Raw genomic sequence first — 25,423 nt, 5'->3', positions numbered from 1 at the left:
GACGATCCAAAAGAGAGTTGGCTAATGAAGAGGAGGGCGGCCTGGTTCGAGATGAAGGATGGGGAGCTATTCAAAAAAGCCTTTGTGAAGCCTTACCTTAAGTGTATAACCCCTGAAAGAGGGCATGATGTGTTGGACGACCTTCATCAGGGACATTGTGGCTCACATATTGGAGGACGAGCCTTAGCTGAAAAAGCGACACATTTGGGTTATTACTGGTCGAGCTTGAATGCGGACGCCATGCAAATGGTGAAAAAATGTGACAAGTGCTAGAGGTTTTCAACCCTTATTCATCGTCCAGCAAATAGTCTATCAGCCATCAGTAGTCCGCTTCCTTTTGCTAAATGGGGCATGGACATTTTGGGGCCGTATACTCCTGCATCCGGCCAGAGACGATATGTACTAGTGGCAGTAGACTACTTTACTAAATGGGTTGAAGCTGAGGCCGTCCGGGGCATCAAATGGACGGATGTGTCAGCCTTCATTTGGAAGAGCATAATCACTCGGTATGGGGTACCTCAGTCAATAGTGTTCGACAATGGACCTCAGTTTGAGACGCGCCAACTCAAGGAATGGTTGGGGGACCAGGGCATAACTCATTGTTTTGCCTCAGTCGGCCGACTACAAGCCAATGGCCAAGTTGAGGCCTATAAGAAGCTGATTTCAAATGGGATCAAGCGCAAGCTTGAAAAGGCGGGCGGCCTATGGGCAGATGAATTGGTTAATGTGCTATGGTCCATACGGACAACAACAAAGAGTTCTACAGGGGAGACTCCATTCTTTTTGGTCTATGGAGCTGAGGCTGTACTCCCAATTGAAATGTACAAGCCCACTTTGCGGGTAATGCTCTATGATGAATCGGCCAATTGGGAGGCCATGAAGACCGCTCTAGACTTTCTTCCAGAAGCTAGGGGCAATGCGACGCTTAGACATGAAATTTATCGCTTAAGGATGACAAGGGCATATAACCGCCGAGTGTCTAAGCGGCCGCTCAAAATGGGGGATCTAGTGTTGAGAAAAATGGAAGTTGTTGGCCGTGCCAATGAGGACGGCAAGTTGACCCCTAACTGGGAGGGGCCGTACCGAATCAGGGAAGAAGTCCGAGACGGCACATATCACCTTGAGGCAATTGATGGCCGTCGGATCCCACGGACATGGAACACTGACAATCTGAAGAAATATCATGTTTAAGTTTTTATTTCTCTAAGTACTTAGCCAAAAAGCTGTGTATACAGCTAGGTCTACTGACCGAGCCTTGCAATTAAAGCCATACGGCCACAACAATGTACTTTTGACAAAATTAATGAAAAGTCAGGCATTGTTGAACTATTTGCTGTTTTACTTATATTTATTTACATATTATGATTTGTGATTAAAGGCCGAATGAAATGATTTACTAAGTTGCTTCCGATATAGCAACACGGCTTATCGGTCTTACTGAGTGGCCGAAGTAAAAAGGGAGCAAGATTGCTCCCAATATAGCAATTCGGCCACACAAAAAAAAAAAAAAAAAAAACTGATTCAATTCAGAGAACAATGCGTCCGCACCAATTCAAGGCGGACGGTTGAGGCAAGGTATTTTGAACTTGTTTAAAAAGCAAGTGTCCTTTACAAATAGGGCAAGGGTATACCTAGGCGTTTAGCCCGGCCGAGTCAGGAATCTCTAAGTTGAGATAATACTTGGGATTTCTAGGGTACGTCCGAGCGATAGATTCAACGGACTACTCGTACAAAGATAGCTGAACGGCCAATTAAATTGATTAGGTGCTTCACCTAGTCCAAAGGAAATCATTACTATGATTTGATTAACTTGCTAGTCGTCATACCCTTTAAGGCATAAAAACTACCAAGTTAATCAAACATCTTAGAGTATGGACTAGGCGAACACCGAATAAAGGGGCATACCCCTAGGAGTGTACGAAAAAGCATAATATTGAGACGTACGAAGAACATTCAAAAAGCACAACATTGCAAAAAATTGCTAAGTATGAAACAGAATTAAAAGAACCGCTCAACGGGCGGATAAAATTTCCATTAAACTGACCGCGCAAAAGGCGGCCGAAATGTTTACAAAACCGCTCAAATAGGCTGCCTCAAAATAAAAAAAAAGAAGAAGAAAAAGCTGGGTAGCTGAGCAGACGGTTGCTGGAGGACCTGAGCTCTACTTAGCCGTATCATCCTTGGCAGGCTCCTCCGCAACTTTGGCGTCTTCGGCCGGAGCGGCATCACCGTCCGCCCCCTCCTCCTCATCCTCTCCCTCCCCCTCGTCCTCTCCGGACTCGGAAGAAGTAACTACCAGCTCTGGAGGAGGCTGGTCGGCCTTCTTCGCCTCTTCCCTGAGGCAGACATAGTTCAGCCGCTTCTTAAAGCGTTCTTCATAGTATGCGGCCTCACCATCATCCACCATCAGCTTGAAGGCATCGAAGAAGTATGCCCTAAGCCTGTCTTCGGCATTCTGCTCAATGCGGACGATTTCCTCCGCGCTGGGCGGCTGAGGAGCTTTTAGCTGCTCAGCATAGTCCGAAACAGACTTCCTCAAGGCCTCAACCTCGGCCCTCAGCGCGTCCGCTTCGTCCAAAGCAGTCTTAAAGTTGGCTTGGGCCAACTTCAGCTCACTCTTCAAGGCCTCAGACGCCTCGAAGCCCAGCCTCCATTTCTCTTTCTCCAGGACGGCCTCGTCCCTCTCAACCCGCATGGCCTCCATGGCCAAGGACTCCTCTTCGAGTGCCTTGCCCATTTTGACCAGGTCTTCAGTTTGCCGCGCCGCCTTGTCGGCCAGCGCGGTTATTTGGGTCTCAAAATGCACCCTTTGGACGGCGGCCGTCCCCGTCACAGCATCCTCGGCCTTCCTGATCTCGAGCCAAGCCTGCTTCAGCCGCTCGTTCTCTTTATCCTTCCATTCAAGGAAGGCGTTCAGGCGGAGGAAGAGCTGCGGACAGAAGAAGGAAACTTAGTCAAATATAGAAAAATTTGCTAAGTGTTAGAAAGAAAAAGTATAGAGAAAAGGAGACGTACCTCAGCAGTACAGTTGAGCATAGGGCCGAGAAAGCCCTCATTGATTCCCTGCAGCTTATCACGCTGCGCTTGGGGAACCGCGCGAACCATGGCCTCGCGCATGGCCTTCCTGTCCACGCTAGTCAGTGACTGGCCGGGCAGCCTCATTTGCAACTCCTCTGAGATGTCTGCGGACGACCGAATAAGAAGAGTTAGCTAAAATTTACAAGTAAATCAAATGGTACAAGAACAAGGAAGAAAGGCTAACCAGTGGAGAAGCTTGGAGGAGAGAGATTGATGGGAGGGGGCGGCAAAGAGGCGTCCCCCTCGTTGTCTAAACGGCCAGCAGTGTCACTGGCCGACTGACTGGCATTTAGCCAATCAGATTTTTTAACTAACTCGACAGGCGGAGTCAAGAAGGAGCCGGTCATTTTTTCCGGGGATGACTTACCCCCATCGTCCAGTGGGACGGACGAATCGTGGACCTGATCAGCAATAGGTTCCACGGGCTTGGAGACCCCGCTTTGTGTCAGCCGGGGCTGTTCTCCTTGAGACTGCGTTGTAGCAGTTTGCGACTTTGCCTTGGCCGCGGTTGTAGGCAACCTGGTTGCAACCGTCTTCCTCCTTTTAGATGCGTTCGCATCAGGAGTGGACGAAGCCGGCTGCTTCCTCCTTGCCCTCGGAGTAGAAGAAGACTGTAAAAACACAAGCAAAGTTAGAAAAATTACACAAGGCAGAAAGCATGTCAGTGTCCGTGTGAATTGGGGAAGGAGCTCCCTTCCAACATGTATGAACGGACGAAATGCGTCCATGCAAACTCGGGAAGCAGGCTCCTCCCAATATAGCAGAACGGACAATGAGGAAAGAAAAACTCAAAAAATAAACTAAGTGTTTACCTCCTTGAGTTGCTCGTACATCTTGAAACGAGCCTTGTATCGAGCAAGGTCCACCTCGGACATCTCCACCTCTCCCTTCTAAGCCGGGTCAAGCATAGCGTACGCCTCCGCTGCAAAGAGAAAAAAGCAAAGTGTTAGAATATTTTTCTAAAAACTCTACGTGCGTTCATAAAGTTTATATATCTAAGTGTCCACCTTGGGGCATGTTCTGGTACAGGCCGTACGCAGACATGAAGGTAGTGTCCCTAAGCCAATTGGCAAGAGGAACCCAATGGCGAGGGACACATTCGGTTTTGTTACCCCGCTTGACTCGGTTGACCATGAAATATTCAAGTTGGTGCTCGTGGCTTGGATGGATGGGCGGGTTGTCAGGTTTATGGTCCCCGCGTCCGAGCTGAATGGGATCCGGACGGCATTTGTTCATGCGGAGGTTGAACTCCGCATCTTGGGTTTTGATGCGGTAGAATCGGTGCTTCCAGTCCCTCCATTTGCTGACACGGTCGACCACAACCATGTAATCCCTGGTCGCGCTCAAGACGAGCCAACCATCCGTATCCTTCTCCAATCGAGTAAGTGAGTGCATCTCACAGAAGACTGCAAAGTCTGGCGTGAAACCCTTGCAGATGCACGTCACCAAATACCCAAAAATATTTAACCAACTGTTTGGCGTCAGTTGGAAAAGGCCAATGTCATATTCGTTCAGAACTGTCCGGACGAATGGATGAAGAGGGAAGCGAAGGCCTACATCCAAAGCGGCCCTGTAAACGCAAAACGCCCGTTTGCGCGGCTTCTCATCATCCCAGGTAGCCAGCAATGGCTTTCCTGGGAACTTGTATTTCGAATCCCTCCCCCAAATGGAGGGACTCCTTGTACTCCTCAAAGTCCTTTTTCAAGAACTTCAGGGCCGTCTCTCCAACCGTACAGGCGTACGGGTCCCTGAAGTTGTCAATATTGGCGACGTTTTCTTCGGCCGCCGCCTCACCTTCGGCCGTCTCACCCACGACCTCTTTCTCAACCTCTTCTTCTTCCACTTGGTGAGAAGGGGCACTCCCAAACTCTGAAGACAGCACCCTGTCCAAGTCTGCTGCCTCGACCGAGCTTCGGCCTCTTGAGCTATGTACGCCCATGGAAGAAGGAACGCCCTCCTCAACTAATGGACGCTTGCCTTTGTCTTTGGCAGCGTCCGCCTGATTTCCCGAAGGAGGGGCGTTGCGAATAGGCAGGTCGGACGGTTCCCTAATTGAGATTCCCGTCATGGGTCTGTCCGCCCCGCCCAGTTGAAGAAGAGGTTGAGAGGAAGAGGGGACGGACGAACCAGCAGCGTCCGCCCCAAGATCGGTAGGATGGTCTTTGCAGGCTACTAGTTCGGCCCCATCCATGACTGAACTGGCAAATTGAGGGAACCTAAGTCCCGGAGCAAGAGTGGACGAGGCGCCTTGAGCTTGTTGGCGTTCCTCGAAAGAAGAAGTGACCTCCACGGCCAAGTGATGAGAGCCAGTGGAGGCGGTCGTTGTTTGGGTGGTGGAGGTAGTCTCCACCTCCATGGTACTTGGGTTGTTAGGGTCATAAGGGACCCTAGGGTGAACCAGACTACTGTCTGGATTCCTGGCCGCATGAAGATCGCGTACGCATTGTTCTTGCCATTGCCTGAGGGGACAGAGAAGAATAAGTGGGGGTGAGTATGTACGCACCAGACATAGACTCACTCCAAGGAGGAGACAACTCTTCTCCGTCCACTCTAGACTCCTCAGTCCCAGGCGAACGGCCGGCCTCATGAGGAGAGTCGGACGAAGCCGAGTATGGATCCAGAATTGAAATAAAAGAAAAAATACAAGAAAAGAAAGAAGTGTAGACGGCCTACCTTTGTACGTTCTGAAAACTTCGAAAGTGTTCTTGGTGTTGTTGGAGATTGACCGGAAAACTCAAAAAATGCCCGGACAACTCAAACTCACGGCGGCGCTCTTGAAGATTAGAAGGAAAATCACTTTCTCTCACTAGACTGCTTTGACTTCTCTCTAGAATTCACAATTGGGTAAAGTGTGAAAATGAGGATTCACTTCCCATATTTATAGAATGAACTCATGGGGGCAAAATGGTAAAACCACCTTTCCCGCCTAAACATTCAAACGGTAATTTTTTGAAGAAATTACTCGAAGAAAGAGACAGAATAACGTTAGGGTTCTGTTAACTTGTGAAAAAATCAGACGGACAATTGACGGCACGTCAAAGTGAGTTGAAGTGAGTTAAGTCACAAATTCAAGAGATTTACACCTTCAACACTTAGTCTCCAGAACTTAAAAATATCTAAGAGGAAAATGCGTCCGCCCAGTTCCCAGACGTTTAGTCCAAAGGGGAAAGTTCAGACGTACGCAGCATGATGAAAGAACCATAGAGTACGCCTGAAATCAAGGAAGCCCAATCCATTTCAAAAATATGTGGACGCTCTGGGTAGTTAGGAGATAAGCTCCTCCCAGAGTATCAGAACGTCCAGACCAAAATAGGAGGACGTCTAGTCCCATTGCTGAGGCCGCTCTGGGTGGCTAGGTGATAAGCTCCTCCCAGAGTACGAGAGCGCACAGACTAAAAAGCAAGGATGTTCATTTTAAATGCTGTGGACGCCCTGGGTAGTTAGGAGATAAGCTCCTCCCAGAGTATGAGGATGTCCAGTCCAAAAAATGTCCAAGTGATGAGAGCCAGTGGAGGCGGTCGTTGTTTGGGTGGTGGAGGTAGTCTCCACCTCCATGGTACTTGGGTTGTTAGGGTCATAAGGGACCCTAGGGTGAACCAGACTACTGTCTGGATTCCTGGCCGCATGAAGATCGCGTACGCATTGTTCTTGCCATTGCCTGAGGGGACAGAGAAGAATAAGTGGGGGTGAGTATGTACGCACCAGACATAGACTCACTCCAAGGAGGAGACAACTCTTCTCCGTCCACTCTAGACTCCTCAGTCCCAGGCGAACGGCCGGCCTCATGAGGAGAGTCGGACGAAGCCGAGTATGGATCCAGAATTGAAATAAAAGAAAAAATACAAGAAAAGAAAGAAGTGTAGACGGCCTACCTTTGTACGTTCTGAAAACTTCGAAAGTGTTCTTGGTGTTGTTGGAGATTGACCGGAAAACTCAAAAAATGCCCGGACAACTCAAACTCACGGCGGCGCTCTTGAAGATTAGAAGGAAAATCACTTTCTCTCACTAGACTGCTTTGACTTCTCTCTAGAATTCACAATTGGGTAAAGTGTGAAAATGAGGATTCACTTCCCATATTTATAGAATGAACTCATGGGGGCAAAATGGTAAAACCACCTTTCCCGCCTAAACATTCAAACGGTAATTTTTTGAAGAAATTACTCGAAGAAAGAGACAGAATAACGTTAGGGTTCTGTTAACTTGTGAAAAAATCAGACGGACAATTGACGGCACGTCAAAGTGAGTTGAAGTGAGTTAAGTCACAAATTCAAGAGATTTACACCTTCAACACTTAGTCTCCAGAACTTAAAAATATCTAAGAGGAAAATGCGTCCGCCCAGTTCCCAGACGTTTAGTCCAAAGGGGAAAGTTCAGACGTACGCAGCATGATGAAAGAACCATAGAGTACGCCTGAAATCAAGGAAGCCCAATCCATTTCAAAAATATGTGGACGCTCTGGGTAGTTAGGAGATAAGCTCCTCCCAGAGTATCAGAACGTCCAGACCAAAATAGGAGGACGTCTAGTCCCATTGCTGAGGCCGCTCTGGGTGGCTAGGTGATAAGCTCCTCCCAGAGTACGAGAGCGCACAGACTAAAAAGCAAGGATGTTCATTTTAAATGCTGTGGACGCCCTGGGTAGTTAGGAGATAAGCTCCTCCCAGAGTATGAGGATGTCCAGTCCAAAAAATGCGGACGTCCCGATGAGCTAGGAGATAAGCTCCTCCCAGAGTATGAGGACGTCCAGTCCAAAGTATGTGGACGTCCAAATGAACCAGGGGTTAAGCCTCTCTCAGAGTACGAGAACGTCCAGTACAAAGTATGGACGTCCAAATGAGCAAGAAGACAAGCTCACTCCAGACTACGAGGACGTCCAGAAAAAAATATTCGGACGTCCAGGTAGCAAAAAGAGCTTTGAGTCCAAAGTATATGGACGTCCAGGGCAGATGGGAGGTAAACCAAACCTAGAGTACCAGGACGTCCAGAATGTAAGATCAGAGGAGGCGGCCAGTAAGTGTACGAGCCACCCCCTCTAAGGGGCAAATGTTTAGGGTAAAAATACCCTAGGTACGTGGCCCAGTCTCATAGTGACACATGGCCCAATAAGAAGGCGACACGTGGCCCTATGAGAGTGTGACACGTGTCCACCTGACAGGGTGACACATGTCAGCTATCTTTAAATACACAATACAACATCAGAAAGAGAAAAAGGCCCTGATTACATCAGGCCCAAATCCCGAGAAACCCTTGAAAGCCGTAAAACGGCGCCCCCCATGACACGTGGCGACCCCTGATTGCGCAGACAATCACGTCACGACATTCTAGGGTACAAACCCTAGAGGGGCACATGTTCCCACCCCTATAAATACCCCAATCATTTATGATGGGAGGGGTGGATTACGACATAACATAAATATAGAGCATTAAAAATCTCCAACTTCTCTCTACTTTCTCTCTCTAGCTTTTCCGATTTCCGATCACTAACTTGATCGTCGGAGGCGAATATTCCGATCACCGGAATATTCGTTGTTTTGCAGGTGTCCGAGTCTCATTGTCAGTAGAGCGTGACCAGTATCCGAGGAGATCACAAAAAACCCTGATACAATAATTGTCAATTTATACACTTAAATCTGGGTAGCCTTGTAATTCAACATTAAAGAAAGTTAACAGTGTTAACTTCATGAAAAACATCGTTATTGGTGGAAAACCTTCAATAGAAATTTCGGAAGCTTCAATGGAAAAAGTGGAACTCAAAATTAGCTTCAATGAAGGAGGATAATACCCTTACCCTTAGGGGTTCACCATGCCCAAGCCGTCGAAGATGGTGGTGTTGGTGGAAGGGATGGAGATCGCAGAAGGAAGAAGGAGAAGTCAGTTTCAATGGAGGAAGCAAGAGGATGAAGGAAGAAGAAGGAGAGTGAAGGATGAAGTTCGGTAACGTTGTTAATTACAAGTTGAAGAAATTGACAGCTGGAAGCAACTCAGTCAAAGAAATTAATTATTATTTTAATCAATTTATACAATTTTCAAGACAAGATAAACATCCCATGTTTATCATAGAGATAAACTGGGGCTCCCCCATCGAATACTATATCATTCTATATCGTATTTTTTTATTTGAAAGGTTTTTTTTTTTGCTCCAATTAAGATTGTCATCACTTTACCTTAGCTTTTATTATATATTTGTTTATTTATTTATAATTTTTTGTTGAGAACTATTGATTTATTTATAGTATTAACACTACAATTCATTAACTATACAATAAAAATTAAAAACCTTGATTATTAATTGTCACAAAAAAAATATTCAATTATATTTGTATAAAACATTTTACCAGTCAAAGTATGCTATAAAACATTTTGCCAGTCAAAACATGCCAACAAAATAGAGACATATGGGGTACATAAGTACCATGCACAGGTTATAAGTAACATAAAATTTTAATCTTATATAACAACCTATAATCATTAATATTGCTTTATATATATATATATATATATATATATATATATATATATATATATATATATATATATATATATATATATATATATATATAGGGATTTGCTAGAATGAGAAATAAGAAATGAGAAAAGAAATCTCCACCCTTAGATTTTAGTAACCACCAACGGCTCAGATTAAAACATTAAAAATTCACCCTTCTCTTTCATCCCCCTCCCACGTTTCCATTTCAGTTCCTTTTTTTCAATAAGCTCTTCATTCTCCTTTAATTGATCAATTGACCAAAAAATTATGTGATCGGCAAAAACGACAAAAATTGCACCTTTACAATAGTATTATCTTGCTGCTTTGACCAACAATTTCAATCACAATTGAGGTATGGACTGCTATTTGGTTTTTTTTTTTTTTTTGTTTTTTTTTAATAATACCTAGACTTGATAATTGTTGGCTTGAATGATTCTTGTTCGTTTGTTTGCATTTTTTTTTTTATTAATATCAAATCAAGTGGTTAACTAGATTGTACATGATTTTGGGGTTTTCTTTGATTGATTATTGTCTTTGTGTGTTTATATGGAATAGGTACATACATTCAATTTTTATTTCATTAATAAAAAATGCTTAAAATTTCATACTCTGTAGTATCTAACAATAGCACACCATTAATGTATTTTTTAATTACATCATCAATTATAATAATGTATTTTTTAATTACATCATCAATTATAATATCTTTTACTTATTCGATACATGTTTATTGTTACCCCTTATGAAGGCAATCAAGGCAATGGATAATGTCAAGCCATCACTAGGAATGATATTTAATAACTTCGATGAAGGAGCAGAATTTTACAAACGGTATGCACATGATATTGGTTTTAGCGTTAGGTCTTCGACGGAGGTGAAAGATAAGAAGACTGGTTTTGTTATATGGAAATATTTTTTGTGTTCTAAAGAAGGTTATAATCAACCTACAAATCAATCTATGAATGGGGGTAAATCTAAAAGGTTGAAAGAAACAAGAGAAGGGTGTGGTGCCAAAATCAAAATCAAGCGAACGGAAGAGGGTAAATATGAGATTAAGGAGTTTGTTGAGCACCATACCCATGCACTTGCAACTCCTACAAAGAGACACCTTTTGAGATCGACAAGAAAGGTTAATTCTATGCATAAGGCTGTTTTATTCACATGTAGTCGAGCCAATATAGGACCTGCCAAAGCATATCAGTTGATTAAACATCAAGTTGGAGGATATGATAAAGTTGGATGTACACAAAAATACCTTCAAAATTATCAAACAGGACTTAAAATTATGATCAATGATTATGATGCACAGATGTTTAAAGAGAATTTTGAAAGAAAAAAAGAACTTGATCCTTCTTATTATTTTGCATATGAGGTAGATGATGAACATCGGTTAAAGTATTTTTTCTGGGCTGATGGCATTGGGAGAAAAAATTATGCCACTTTCGGTGATATTATCTCTTTTGATACGACATATGGAACAAATAAATACTCAATGATATTTGCTCCATTTACCGGAAGAAATCATCATCGACAATGCATTACATTTGGTGCTGCATTTTTATGTGATGAGAAAACTGAATCCTTTACTTGGTTGTTTGAGAAGTATTTGATATGGATACTGTTGTAGATGAAGGTTGTTCTCAAATTCAACTTGCTAATATAGAAATATCTGAGTTATGGAAAGATTTTCATGGTTGTGCAGAATTGGTCGGTTATGATATTGATAAAATTCGTGTTTTAAGGAATGGGATCATAGATTTAAAAAAATCTTTGCTCGAGAGTACCAATGTTTGTGTAGATAACAAGACAAATGATTTGGAAGCATATGTGGAGTCTACCATTCCAGTGAAAATTGAAATTCATCCACCAAAGCATTCAATAACTAAAGGAAGTGGCAAGAGAATTCCAAGTGGGAAAGAGAAGGCTATTGAAGATAAGCAAAAGCGACAGAGACTCTGTAAATCATGTGGGAAATATGCACAACATGATAGTCGCAATTGCCCTATGAAAGAGGCTTGATTCTCTTCTTTGGTTAGTTATTCCTTATTAACAATATAATTTCTTATTTATGATGTTAGAATTATTTTTTTATTTTTTTTTATGTAAAACTATTTTATAATTTCACCTTTTGCCCTTACAGGTTGGTGCTTGTGATGCTTATCAAGATATAGGCACTTTAGACGGTGTTGGGTTTAATTTGGCTATTGAATGTTTGTAGAGCTATTCCATTTTTTGTCTCACATGGACATGTAATTGATTTTGTAATTGGGATTGAATGACAGATATATCTTGAATAATTATTATCTGCATTTCTATTTGGTTCAGCTCCATTTTTACATGCTCCATTGCTATATTGATTTCAGTATACGATTAATGCAATAATGCCAAAACTATAACTCAGGAAACAACAAATTACGACTAACTGATAACCCATGAGGGAATCGAACCCACAACCTTGTGCAAATGCACAATGCTCTACCGTTTGAGCTAATAGGTTTCACAAAATCATTTTTTGTTATCTAATAATATCCGAAAATTCAACTTATGAATGCAAAAGAAAAAAAATTGATACAACCAAGAGTAACTCTGCCTATTATATATTTTAGATCTCAAAAAAAGGAGCTAATATGTTTCTTATTCCACTAATCAGTAAGCACAACAGCCAATATATCAAGGCACTAGGCCACTAACCATTTCCAAGAGTATCATAGGTTTCGTAACAAATGAATCAAAAAACACAAATTTTGAGTAAAAAAGAACAATTTTTAAAAACCATAATTAACTAATATTGTAGAATTTGTAAAATAAAAATCAAAAACTTTATTTAATTGTAGATCCCTGAAACTAAAATTATGATTGATCAAAAGCAATAAGAAACGTTTAATTGGAAACCCCAATAACTTTAATTGGGAACCCCTAAAAGTAAAATTGTGAAAAAAAGGGAAAAATTTACCTTGAATTGGTCTTCAGTCGGTGGGAGTTGTTGCTTGCATAAATTAAGAGCCAATGCAAATGAAAAAAAAGATAAGTTTAAAGGAAACGGAAATAAGGGTAAGAGAAAAGAGAGGAGAGAGAAAGAAAGGAAACCAGCCATACATATGAAATAGAAACGTGGGAGGGGGATGAAAGAGAAGGGTGAATTTTTAATGTTCTAATCTGAGCCGTTGGTGGTTACTAAAATCTAAGGGTGGAGATTTCTTTACTCATTTCTTATTTCTCATTCTAGCAAATCCCTATATATATATATATATATATATATATATATATATATATATATATATATATATATATATATATATATATATATATATATATATATATATATATATATATATATATATATATATATATATATATATATAATGATCAATAGCTTTTGATATCAATATAATATAAAATTCAAGTTAATTTTTTTGGAAAAGAAAATCAAGTATTTGTTTCAATTAAAAATTTTGATTTTAATTTTAAATTATTGTTAAATTAACATTGTAATTCATAAATAGGTTAAGTAAAAACCGTGCATTGCACAAAACTTAAACTAGTTTTTAACTAAAAATAGATGTTTTGGGCTGCCTAAACTTGTTTTAATTTTTTTGGAAAATCATATCAGGCTTGAAATTCGGCCCAAACTAGGTTTTTTTTTGGGATGGACTAGGTTTGATTAGGTCTAATTTTTATGCATACATCTGAATATATTTTATTTGATATTTTTTTTTTAAGAAAAAGCTTAATTATTGCTTACAAGAAATACAATTATTTTAAAATAATTCTTAATCTCTCTATATTTTTTCAAGTTTGCGAGATGTATTTGAGCATAAACTTAATTGCTTAATATTGAAAATTGACTAAACAAGGTGAGAGTAAGGATATCTTAGGTGGTTTAAGCTTCCCTCGTGATCCACCAATGTCTACAATCTTACTTGACTCCTATTTTAAAGAGGCAAGGATAATATCATAAGAAGACCGAAACATAAAGTTATTTGAATTTGGATCAATTATTGAATTATAATCATACTTTTTTAAAAAAAATCAATTTGAAAACAAAATTACTCATAAGAATACATCAAATAAGTCAATTAAAATCTTTTCTCGAAAAAACACTTTCAAGGTAATTATCGAGAAATTAACAAGAAACGCTAAACATATTTAATTATCAAGCTAAAAAATATTTTTTTTTTTTACAAAAAAATATCAAACTAAACATCACTAGTACAAGTAATATCTTGCACACTTGTGCCCATCCCTTACCTTCTCCTTCTTTAAAACCATCAGGATTTTCCAATTATCAATACACATTTACACATACCCATAAAACATGTTTAATTTTGATCTTCTTATTTTTTATATGAATCTGGCCTCTTTAAAATAGGAGCCAAGTAAGATTGTAAACATTGGTGGATCAGATGAGTTTGAAATCAGACACATCACAAAAAAAAAAAAAAAAAAAAAAAAATAATAATAATAATAAATAAATAAAAATAAAAAACTCTTTGGTTAGGAAATACCATTTTTTGTCAAATAAAGTTGAGATGCTAACTCATCTCGCTATTTTATTAACTGAGGTAATGATCTTATTTTTGATAAAATTGTTACTTTTAGTAATATACATAAAGGTAGAAAAATAAAACATTTAAATTTTTTGAAAACTTCAAATATGAACGAGAGACAAATATCATGATGTACAAGTACATATAACGTGAGACAATTACGGTAACATATAAGCTTATTATTGTAATTTTGTAAATTAAGTTGCCAAAAAAGAACATGTAAGCTTATGATTGTATTGTAAATAAATTTGCCAAAAAAGAAGCCAAAAAAAAAACATGGTCCTGGCGAGGCTCGAACTCGCGACCTTCGGCTCATAAGACCAACGCTCTAACCAACTGAGCTACAGGACCTTATGATTATAATATTCAAAATTTAATATTTTATATATGGATATAGTGATTTAAATCGTGTGTATACACTCATATAATATTTATAGTATTATGAATTAAAATAATACTACATTTTATTGTTAGTTTGACCGTGTTATATATAATGAGTGAGAGTAATTAATAATGAGATATTGTAGTCCCACAATATATTAATCGTATTCCCATTTTATAATCCCACGTACCAAACACCTCCTTGATCAATAAAAGCGATGAATACTAATTATCTTTAGGACGATTTTACAATATGAAAATTAACAAACTACTTGTAGGATATTTGTTGGTGAAGAATAATCTATAATTCGCCATTAATGATCTTCATTTTGGAGATAATGTCTAATGAGTGGTTGAGAGAGTGTGTTCATGAAGGAGAGAGAGAGAGTAAATAAGCGAAAGATCAGTGTGATTTTTTAAATTAGACATAAATAAATTAGGGAAAATTTGGAAAATTTGGGTGGGAAAATGGCTAGTAAAAGTCAGAGGTGGTCAATGTCGGAGAAAGGAGTAAATTAATTGCATATTTTAGTGTAAGAATTGGTGGTTTTATTTTGACACATGCTTTAAAAAAATTACAAATTGCTAGTAAACCAATAGTTTTCTCAACTATTGTAGCTATATTGTGCACTCGTATCTTTGACGATCAACCTTATCTTACTCGTGCATGTTGCAATACTGGAATTTGGAACCTAGTAGTTTAATCTTGTGAAGTACCAAAGGTATCTGATATCCCCTTTTTAATTATCTTGAATCAATGACACTAAACCATCATGCTTTTCTTGTACTTCATTTATAACTTGAAGCTATGATTTGTCTATCTGCACACTATGTCCGTTGCATGACTTAGAGTAGCACTTTTTCATGTATGATAGTTTGATTTATGCACTCTATGTCCGTTGCATGAAATAGTCTTGAAGGATATTGTTAGAGTTACCTAATTAAATTTTAAACTCTCATGATATTTAAATGACTAAAATATATCATGCATTATCATGCGTGAAATAAGAAGTGTTGCAAGTAAGTACAAATAGGGGAATGCTAATTAGTTATATAAAGACTTGACATATTACAAAATTATAGATTTAATTCTTTCAAAAAAAAAAAAAAAAAAAAAAAGGTTATAGGTTTAATTATAAACAGAGACCTAATGAATTTAATTTATTATTGTTGTACTTGTGTATACATCATTGGGGATGTAACTCAGATGGTAGAGCGCTCGCTTAGCATGCGAGAAGTACAAGAGGAATGGCTTTTTGAAACATTAATCATACAACATCCCAACCTGCAATGTTCTTGGACGATTAATCGTATCGAAATGATATTGCGTTCGAGTTATTTGTAGGATATTGTCCTTTGAGAAACCCCAAGTATTACACATTATTTACACTCAATACTAGCGTCACAAACTACATTACTCTCTTGAGATACAACTCTACTTAACTGAGGAAATTTTATTCTACAATTTTGGAAAAAAAAAAAAAACTAAGCTAAAGTTAACTAAACATGCCTAAACAATGTTATCCTCTAAGAACGCAGTATCAGTAGTATTATAGGAGTGAGCAAACACTGTGTTTATCACCTTGCTAGACTTCCTAGTGTTGCTAACTTCACCTTCGATCACGAAAATCTCGTAGCACTCAAGGCCACATACCGTGCTCATAACAACAAACACGAAAAAAGAGACCCATAAAGGAAACACGATTGCCATTTTGTAAGTGAAACCAAGTACTATGAGCATGTAAAGAGCCAAAATAGAAAGTTTCAACAAGTACTTTGTCTTAGAGTAGCACTTTTTCATGTATGATAGTTGATAGTAAGCTTCTCGGAGTTCTTCCAAAGCAACGTAAGCGATGAAAAACACGAAAGCTACCATGGGAAAGTCCTCTTTGGTGTATGCCGCGAGCGCAGTGAGGATGCACTGGAGAAGAAAGAGGTAAAATCTTCTGTTTTCAAGGGGAAGTTACTGGTATGGTATTTGGGTATTTTGTTACATAAACTGCAGTAAACTTATCAGGTAGAAGAGTTGAATTGGGATATGATTAAACTATGTTAAGAAATATATAGGCAAAGACTTTATGGAATTAGGAAATTGCACCCAAACTACACGAAAAATCATTTGGTTATGGCAACGAAAGTGACAGGAATTTACTAGGAACTTTCTTTGAAATGTACCCTCTCTTCCCTAGAAAAAACATAGTACAAAGACTTGGTCTTTTCTCCACTTTTTTAAAGTTGTTTTTGTTAAGAGTTAATTAATTTAGTCAAGGTGTGAATGTCCACACTCCAATTTCTTCATTGCATTTAATGTAGTAGCCAACCCTAATTGCCACCCTCTAATGTTATAGCCCACAATGTAATAGTGGTTCTTACTACTATAAATAGCCATGCAATTTCACTTGTATGAGGCACAAAATATTACCAAGAGTAATACGTAAAAGTAGTAATACTTCTCTTATTACCTTCTTCTCTTAATCCTCTAATTTCTATATATTTCATAACAGTTTTTAAATTTTCAATTTATATTATACTTCGTAACAATTTAACTTTTGCAAATGCACAACTAAAGGTATCAAAACCTGACGCGACCGATCCAATCCAAAACCGATCTGAAACATATCCAATTCAAATTTCAACTTATATGGACACAAGAATTTAGTATAACTCAAGTATGAATTAGACCCAAACCGACCTAACCTCACCTCACCGAATCTAATGTGGACCCTTGAAAAGCTAAAATGTTAATAGCTTTGAAAAAATTATATATTTCAAAAAAAATACTTTGAAATTATACATCAAAATAATTCTAATAAGATTTCACAGAAACAAAGTCAACATTGTATTTTCATAATTATAGATTGTCAAAAATTGCAATAAAAATTAAATATAGGAAAAAATTTGTGGCTCTAAATTTTACTACTCCCTCTCGGACCAAAATACTAGACCACAATTTACCAAAGGTCATGCTTACAGAAATTAAGCTACAATACCATATTTATCATCCCTGTTTACACATTTTCCCTCTATTTCATTAGGAATTTCGCAAAGGGTAATACAGGATATTTCAATAGCACAAACTAAACATCCAGACTAACTCACAAATATCTTTTATGAATCTTGCTTGTCTTTGGGGAGGGGTGAGTTGTAGGGCTGTATTTATAATACAATAAAAAGAAATCTGTCTAAATATAATAGCATTTCAATTATGCAGTATACATCATACATGAATAACTTTGGTGTTTCTTCTATTATAAAAATGCAGACTACAAACCTGAATGTGTTTCTGAATTTGCTGTTGCTGGTGGAAGCTATCAACAACCAGCCTTAAGAGGGACCATAATTATACTAATATCAAAATTCGCAAAACAAAAATTAGCTCTATAGATTACTCATTACATCCAACCAGCTGCAAAATTTGTCAAATTCATAGCTGAAAACAAGATTTTACACATTCTCAATTTGGGCCTAACAAAACTAAAGACTAAACAGCTGCATATACTCATCATCCTTCCTAAGTAGATGAAATCCAAGCCTTTAGAAATGGATATTCCACCAGAGATGAAAGTAAAATAGAGATGATACGCATCATGAAAGCTTTCTTGAGAGATTTTTTAAACCAAATCCCACACATTTAAGTATAACAGTGCCTGTTGAAGGATCAGGCTTGATGGCAAATTGCACATTTAGAAAGTCTTTTATGAGCCTCAACGCTTCCATTCCATAAGGAGAAAGCTTTCCCACACGGACTTTTGATACATCTTGAGGACACAAAGCACAAAGTAGAAATAACAAGCCCTACAAAAGCAGCAAATAGAAAGGAATGGTAGTTAATAAAATAGGATCTCAGAGAAAACACCACTATTAACACAGATGACAAGCAACATGAGCCCTGTTCACCACTCTTTTCAGACCTTAAGTCTACTCTGTGTAGTGTGGACTGATCCAGAGTCGAAGACTACTAGATAAGATATTAGAGACATTAATGCCAATGTAACTAAATTCTGAAATTTTCAGTCTCCTTTATTGCGCAGCAAATAACAATTCACCAGATCAATACTCGTTTCTTAGCATAGTTTTTCGCATATCATATCAGCAGTTACTGCTCAGCCAAAATATTTCATATATTTCAGCTTTCAAAACATGTTCAAATTAATTGAGGTTTTCTTTAGCAGATACAAGTATATATCACAAGCAAAAAACTTTAGGATAAGTTGCGCTATAAATAGGTAATTTGATATCTTTCCAATTTAGGAGTCAAAGTGTATACACCAATCACAGCCATGTCTCATTCTAAACGATAACAAAACCACCACTATGATTCCAAAGGATGGTAAAAACCTACTATCACTGTCACTTCAAGGCCAGTTAGCTTTTAGCTCATTTGATCTCAATACAATACTACTTGAAAACAAGTCCTATAGCATTAAAAGTAAATATGGAGAACTATGTAGCATTTTTCTCATGTTATAAAGTAAGAGAACATTTTTCACTTGGTTGTCAAAACAAAGTCTAACCATCTACCTGTCCATACTAAAACAAGCATTTCAAAATGCAATGACTCAACTTATATTTATCATGTTCAAACCTTTTTTTTCTTTAAAATTATACAGAGTATCTTTCAATGAGAATATGTAACATGAAGCAATGGTTAAAAACTTAAAATCAATATAAACATCACATGTAATTTATTGAAGCAAAACCACAAAACATACGAGTATCTAATGATTGTTGATAGCACAAACCTGATGTGTAGAGTCTACCACTCCCCCCTGCTCAATTTCATTTAGTAAAGCAGAAGCAATTTCTATGCCAACATCCTCGGGCTTTTTCAGTTCTCTCTTTTCTTCATCTTCAATCTCATCCGTCTCATCTCTTCGTGGGTAAGAAACAGCAGTATCAACAGAAATGTAGCATCCAGAAGTAGTTTCAGCAACCAGTGAAATCCCAAACCCAGGGGAGCTAAACCAGAATCAGATATCCATACAAAATAAGTTATCATAACTCAAAAGACGCAAAAAACATGAAAATAAAAAAATAAATAAACAAAAGGGTTTTTCTACATAGTACCCCTAGTTATTGCGTCGTTTTCTATGTTGTGCCCTTCTAAATCCAAACTTCTATATGGTGCCCATAAATTTAATTAACTTAATCAGATTTAATCCCTTTTTAAGTTAATGCTAAACACTCTTAATCAACTACTAACTATGGTTAGCAATATATTATTTTTTTCCTTTTCTTAACAAAAAAAAAAAAGTAGTTAGCATTATGTGATTCTTCTGCAACCCTCCCCCAAACTCACGAGTCACAACCCTCCCCATTCTTATTTCTTTCTTATTCTTCTGCAACAACCTAAAACCTCAACCAATTCATTTCCCAGACCTTCAACATTGAAAATTGAACGAATATCAAAGCTAAAAATAAAAACTAAAATCATTAGATAACAGGGCATAGCATCAACAATATTATTATGGTTTTAGTTAATGATCCTTTTTAATTGGACTATCAACCAACAGTTACTTGTATGAAATTTACCCATTCTTTTAGGAAAAAATGTAATCGTTTTTAATTATTGTACACATAATAACAAGAAATCAATCATCAATTTACGATGAAAAAAGTCACTAAATCATGCCTTTGCCTGAACGAAGAACACCAAAATTGTGATCGAAAAAAAAGCAAAGAAGTATTCTGGAGATGTTATTGTATTAATCAATCCTTATTAGCTTCAAAAATCTGAGCAAAAATTTTAGGGTTTGAAACAATTGGGAATTTAATGAGATAAGCATTCTCAAATAACAGGGGCGAAAAATGGAATGTGACGGGTATGATAAGAAGGGATTTTAATTTCTATTTTAATTTTAATTATTTTCTTTAAATTCAATTAGTAATTAACTAACGTGGGTGATTAAACTAACCACACGTTAATTACCGTTAACAAAACAGCTTATAAAGGGTATAGATTAAACAATACATAGAGCTTATGGACACCATGTAGAAAGTTGGATTTAGGAGGGCACATCATAGAAAATGCAATACCTTGGGGCTACTATATAGAAAAACCCTAAATAGAAAGTGATGTATACATTCTCATCATACTATAACCACAATAATGTCTAGAGTATTGGCCTTAGACATGCATGTACCATACTACCATGTACTTTTGAATGGAGTGAAAAATTACAGACAAATGGAAGCAGAATCTTATGGAAGCAGAATCTTACTTTCCAGCTTGTGCACCACTCTTGTGATCAGTGAAGATGTGGACATCAGGAATCAAGCGATTGAAAATACCACGAGCAGCATGTATAATTGTATTTTCAAACTGAGATGATACTCGAGTGGAAAATGACACTCCTCTGATGCGCTTTACCATTCCCTCATCAACCCAGTTTACTGCCTGAAGAAGAGAATATATTAGATATACTTTTAATGAATCATGGAAAAGGCCAAGACAGTAAGACCTACCGTTAAACTACTATGCACAATTGGTACCGACAGAACTACTTCTCCACCACCTAGAGGAGGTACGCCACGGTTCTCAATTTTCAGTTCCAGACCTTCGGAAGGAACTCCAAAGCGTTTCAGAATGTTCAAGGTAGTTGACCGGAAAGTATCAATGGATGGATCCTTAGAATCATTTGTAATACCTGATGAAAACAAATCATATGTAAAACCTGATGAAAACATAATGTATGTCACTTGCATTATAAAACCAGAGCAGCAATTTCGAAAGATTAACAAGTACAGTTCTCGGTTAATTTCACAGCCAAGAGAAAGTACCAGAAAGGGACAGATATTAACAACCATTTCAAATAAAAAAGCGCACACAAACAATCTTCCTCACCAATAGTAGATAGATTATTCAGTACTTCCCTTTAATGTCTCTCATTCCTATTGAACTCTTTGTCTCTTCTGTAGTCTATTTGGGTAAGTTTTAATGATCCTAAAAAGCTAATGATCTCATTTGACAGGTTCCAATTTTCTAACATACCATTAGCTAATTTTACCTATTTTCCTACTCATTTCTATACAAGCCAACTAATACTTCGTATGAGTTAATTCATGACGGCAGTACTCATACATTCCTGTACAGAGGCCAAGGAAATCGAGTACATAACAAATTAACAAGGGACATCAATACCAAAATAACATGCTGAAAGGTGATCAATAAACTCAAGGCATGAACGTCAAACAAATTAAACCACAAATTCCCTTGTAACTGCACAACAAAATTTTTAAATTGCATCAACAATTCAGTAATGAAGAACACAATCCGAAAAAATAGCATACAAACTCTTACAATTCATAAATCAAACAAAATCAAATGCGAATAACACAACACGAAAGAACTCAAATCAAAGAAAGCTAAAACAAAATAAAGGCAATACCTTTGAGCCTAATTGAAAGGGGCTTTTTCCCAAATAAACCCAAAACCAAAAGTGGTTCCAAGAAATAACCAATTGAACGACTCAACCCACAATTATGAGTTAAGAATTTACCACCCATTATAATCCCAGGCTTGTACTTCAATTTCGTACCTGCAACAACCATGAATTAATCAAATATCAATCATTGTAAAACCCCAGATAAACCCCAAACCCCAGAAAAACCCTAAACCCCAATTGAAGGAAAATGCTGTAATTGATACCAGTTTCGTTGATTTCAACATGACAATCATCGCAGACTTTTTCGATGAGTCGAAGAAGAGAGATTTCGTGGGGACGAAGGCCGGGAATGGTTTCATTAGATCGAATGTCGTCAATTAGAATAGGTGTTGAAGAAAGAGTAGAGAGAAGAAGACGAAATCTGAGATTTTGGCTGCCTTGAAATCTCTTGTAGTTTGTTTTCGCCATTGTTGGAGTGTTCGAAGGTCTGACGGCCGGCAAATATAGGTCTGCGGGGGTAATGCTTATTGATTACCCTTAACACTGTATTTGGCTATTTGCTACGCTGTATAAGGAGCTAAAAATGAAGGATTTTTTGACTTTTATCACCAAAATAAATAAAAAAATGTTATTTACCAAACTTCTAAAATTTTTATTTTACCACCAAATAAAAAATTAAAAGTTGTTTTTTACCACCTGTCGTCAAAAACCTAATGCAATTTTTTAAATTTTTCGATTTTCGTGTCAAACACATGTTCTTTAGGGGTTTTGAGGGCACTTTGGCCCTTTGACCTCAATTTGAGGTCAGAATTGACAAAAAATGATCGAAAATGCCTCGTTTTGCGTGTTTAAATAAACTTCGATTTGCGTGAACACACAAAATGAGGCATTTCCGATCATTTTTTGTCAATTTTGACCTCAAATTGGAATCAAAGGACCAAAGTGCCCCCCCTAAACCTATGAAAAACATATTTTGTGCACTAAATTCGAATGAAATTTTTTTAAGCCGTTAGAGTTAACGGTTTTCTTGACGTTTGGTGGTAAAAAATAATTTTTAGAAATTTTTTTAGTGGTAAAATAAAAGTTTTAGAAGTTTTGGTGGTAAAAAACAATTTTTTGATTTTTTTTGGTGATAAAAGTCAAAATTTCCAAAAATGAATGAAAAAAAAAAAGTGAAAAAACTCGTACAGTATCACATATTCTGATATTCACATTATTTACACTAATGTATACCTGACGTTGACGTAGGGATGGCAATGGGTCGAAGACTCGAATCACTCTATCAGTCTATCATGTTGAACCCTACTCTAAAATATAAGTATGGGACTTAATTCGTAAATTTGTAGACCTTAAGGACCTGGAATCTAGATAGATAATGGATGTAGGTGGTATCGGGTATAATTAATAAGGGTTCGGATATTATTATGTTTTTAGATTCTATCCGTAGACCTTTAAGACCCATATACCCTACACAAATCCGTACATAGACCTGAACAATATATGAACTTATTAAAAAGTTTCAACATCAAAAAAAAAAAAAAAAAAAAAAAAAAATCTTGATTTTGTAAGATGTATGATGAAATCGAATATGATATGAAAGACGACTACCAATTGAAAGCAAATTAATTTTGTAGTAGCTGTGCACTTTAGGTTACGAGACTTTCAATTGTAATGTGCTTATGGATAAAAATGGTTTACGATATATCAAATTATTATACTCGGTATCATTTACTCATATTGTTATGTATTACTCCCTCGGTTTCATAATGATTTTCTCATTTGGAATCTTTTGAATCTTAAAAATGAAAGAAATTTTCTAAATTTCTCTCAATCTATAGGAACATACTACCTCCGTTGTTTTTAGTTGACACATTTTGACTTTAGCACTATTCACACACTCTCCTTTTGACCGTGTTTTGTGCTTTATACGTAATGAAAAATATAGTCATGTGGGGTCTTGTTAGATTCGTCATGGTTTATATTTTCAAAATATCAATTTTTTATAATTTTTGTTTATCGGTAATTAAAAATATTAACGTTAAATTTGTGTATTGGCAAACGTGACTAAAGAAACATGTCAACTAAAAAGAAACGGAGGAAGTATATAATAGTCATATGGGGTGTAGTCTGATTTGTCTTAATGAGTACATTATTAATACTACTTCCGTTATATATTATTTGCAACGATTTGATAAAGTAAAGAGAGAAAATGTCTAATCATTGCAAATAATATGTAACGGAGGTAGAATTAAATTTTTATATTTTTTGCTAGTGTGAGATTAAAGATACGTGCGGTCAAAGATTTACAAAAACTTACATTGATTAACGAAGAGGTGGTTATATACATCGGGTGCATCATTCACCCATGATTTTACCTCTCTCAAAGAAAATTGGAAGATCAAAGTTAGAATAGTTAGAATTTGGTACTCCCCAATCCCGCCCATTTCCGCTATTCTATAATAATTAAAGAGTTTATTTTCAATACCAAAATATATTTTAGGATTTTTTGACTTTTACCACAAAAAAAAAAAAATCAAGAAATTGTTTTTTATTACCAAAACTTTTAAAAGTTTTACTTTACCACCAAATAAAATTCTAAAAATTATTTTTACCACCAATCGTTAAGAAAACCATTAAATCTAATGGTGTTAAAAAAATTCTTCGATTTTCGCGTACAAAACATGTTCTTCAAAGGTTTAGGGGGCATTTTGACCCTCTAATCCAATTTGAGGTAAAAAAAATGTCAAAAAATGATCGAAAATGCCTCGTTTTGCGTGTTTCGCGCAAATCGAGGTATTTAAAACACGCAAAACGAGGCATTTTTGATCATTTTTTTATTATTTTTTTCCGATAATTATAATACTTCGTACTTCTCAATCAATAATCTATAACTATATATACCTATAGATCATCGTGCATGGCACGGATCTAACCTAATTATGTATAAAAATATCCACATTCACTTCTTTTACTTAGAACTATTAAAACTTGCACCAAAACACAAAAAAACTTTTAAATCACCTTTCAATCGATCAATAAGCTAAAAGTAGCTAGCAATTCTCTATTGTTTGTATCTAATCACCTCTTTTCAATCATAATAATTCAATAGATAATCTCGCGTATCTGATCCTTTTATGTTTTATCATTCTCTTTTGTATATTGAACATAATTGTTGGACGGAGTAATGTAATTGAATATCTACTACGAGTAATTTCAAACTGAATAACATATAAATTAAGTAAAATTAACATGACCTTAGCTTAGAGTCTTAGACAGAGTAGTTTCCCAAATCAAGTATCATGCTAATTGCCAATACCATTACTTTTTTATTGAAGAAATTCTCCTAATACCATTATTTATTTCTCCTGATAAAAAAGTTACTAGCATAAATCCTACACACTAATTTTATGAGTCGGCAATCTTTGCATCGATACTCATTGATCATTTCTTCCATTATAAAAACTCAAATAAATCTACCTTGTCGTTTCTTTTAGACCAAAAAAAACCAACACTTTCATTTTTCCCGCCAATAAAGTTGTTACTAACAA

At 37.0% G+C, this 25,423-nt stretch overlaps 2 protein-coding genes and 1 non-coding gene across 3 annotated transcripts; 1 reads left to right on the top strand and 2 right to left on the bottom strand.

Annotated features, from left to right (window-relative positions):
- Positions 1-10,322: 10,322 nt before the first annotated feature.
- LOC145596978 (protein FAR1-RELATED SEQUENCE 5-like) lies at positions 10,323-11,581 on the top strand. Its single transcript, XM_081653166.1, has 2 exons — positions 10,323-11,124; positions 11,190-11,581. The coding sequence occupies exons 1-2, from the start codon at positions 10,323-10,325 to the stop codon at positions 11,579-11,581; spliced, it is 1,194 nt and encodes a 397-aa protein (XP_081509292.1).
- A 2,805-nt stretch (positions 11,582-14,386) lies between these two features.
- Positions 14,387-14,460, bottom strand: TRNAI-UAU (transfer RNA isoleucine (anticodon UAU)). Its single transcript has one exon. It is a non-coding gene; the product is annotated as a tRNA-Ile (tRNA).
- Positions 14,461-17,710: 3,250 nt separating this feature from the next.
- LOC145598623 (putative RNA 3'-terminal phosphate cyclase-like protein) lies at positions 17,711-22,406 on the bottom strand. The gene is made up of 6 exons (XM_081654999.1): positions 22,139-22,406; positions 21,879-22,028; positions 20,956-21,137; positions 20,712-20,887; positions 19,233-19,449; positions 17,711-18,285 (listed from the first exon to the last, which is right to left on the bottom strand). The coding sequence occupies exons 1-6, from the start codon at positions 22,341-22,343 to the stop codon at positions 18,076-18,078; spliced, it is 1,140 nt and encodes a 379-aa protein (XP_081511125.1). The 5' UTR covers positions 22,344-22,406; the 3' UTR covers positions 17,711-18,075.
- Between the last annotated feature and the right edge of the window lie 3,017 nt (positions 22,407-25,423).

This window comes from Chenopodium album, chromosome 20, assembly GCF_948465745.1.
Source record: "Chenopodium album chromosome 20, dcCheAlbu1.1, whole genome shotgun sequence".
Taxonomy (NCBI): Eukaryota; Viridiplantae; Streptophyta; class Magnoliopsida; order Caryophyllales; family Amaranthaceae; genus Chenopodium; species Chenopodium album.
The sequence above is the reverse complement of the archived record's forward strand: the minus strand, read 5'-3'. Positions and strand labels throughout refer to the sequence as shown.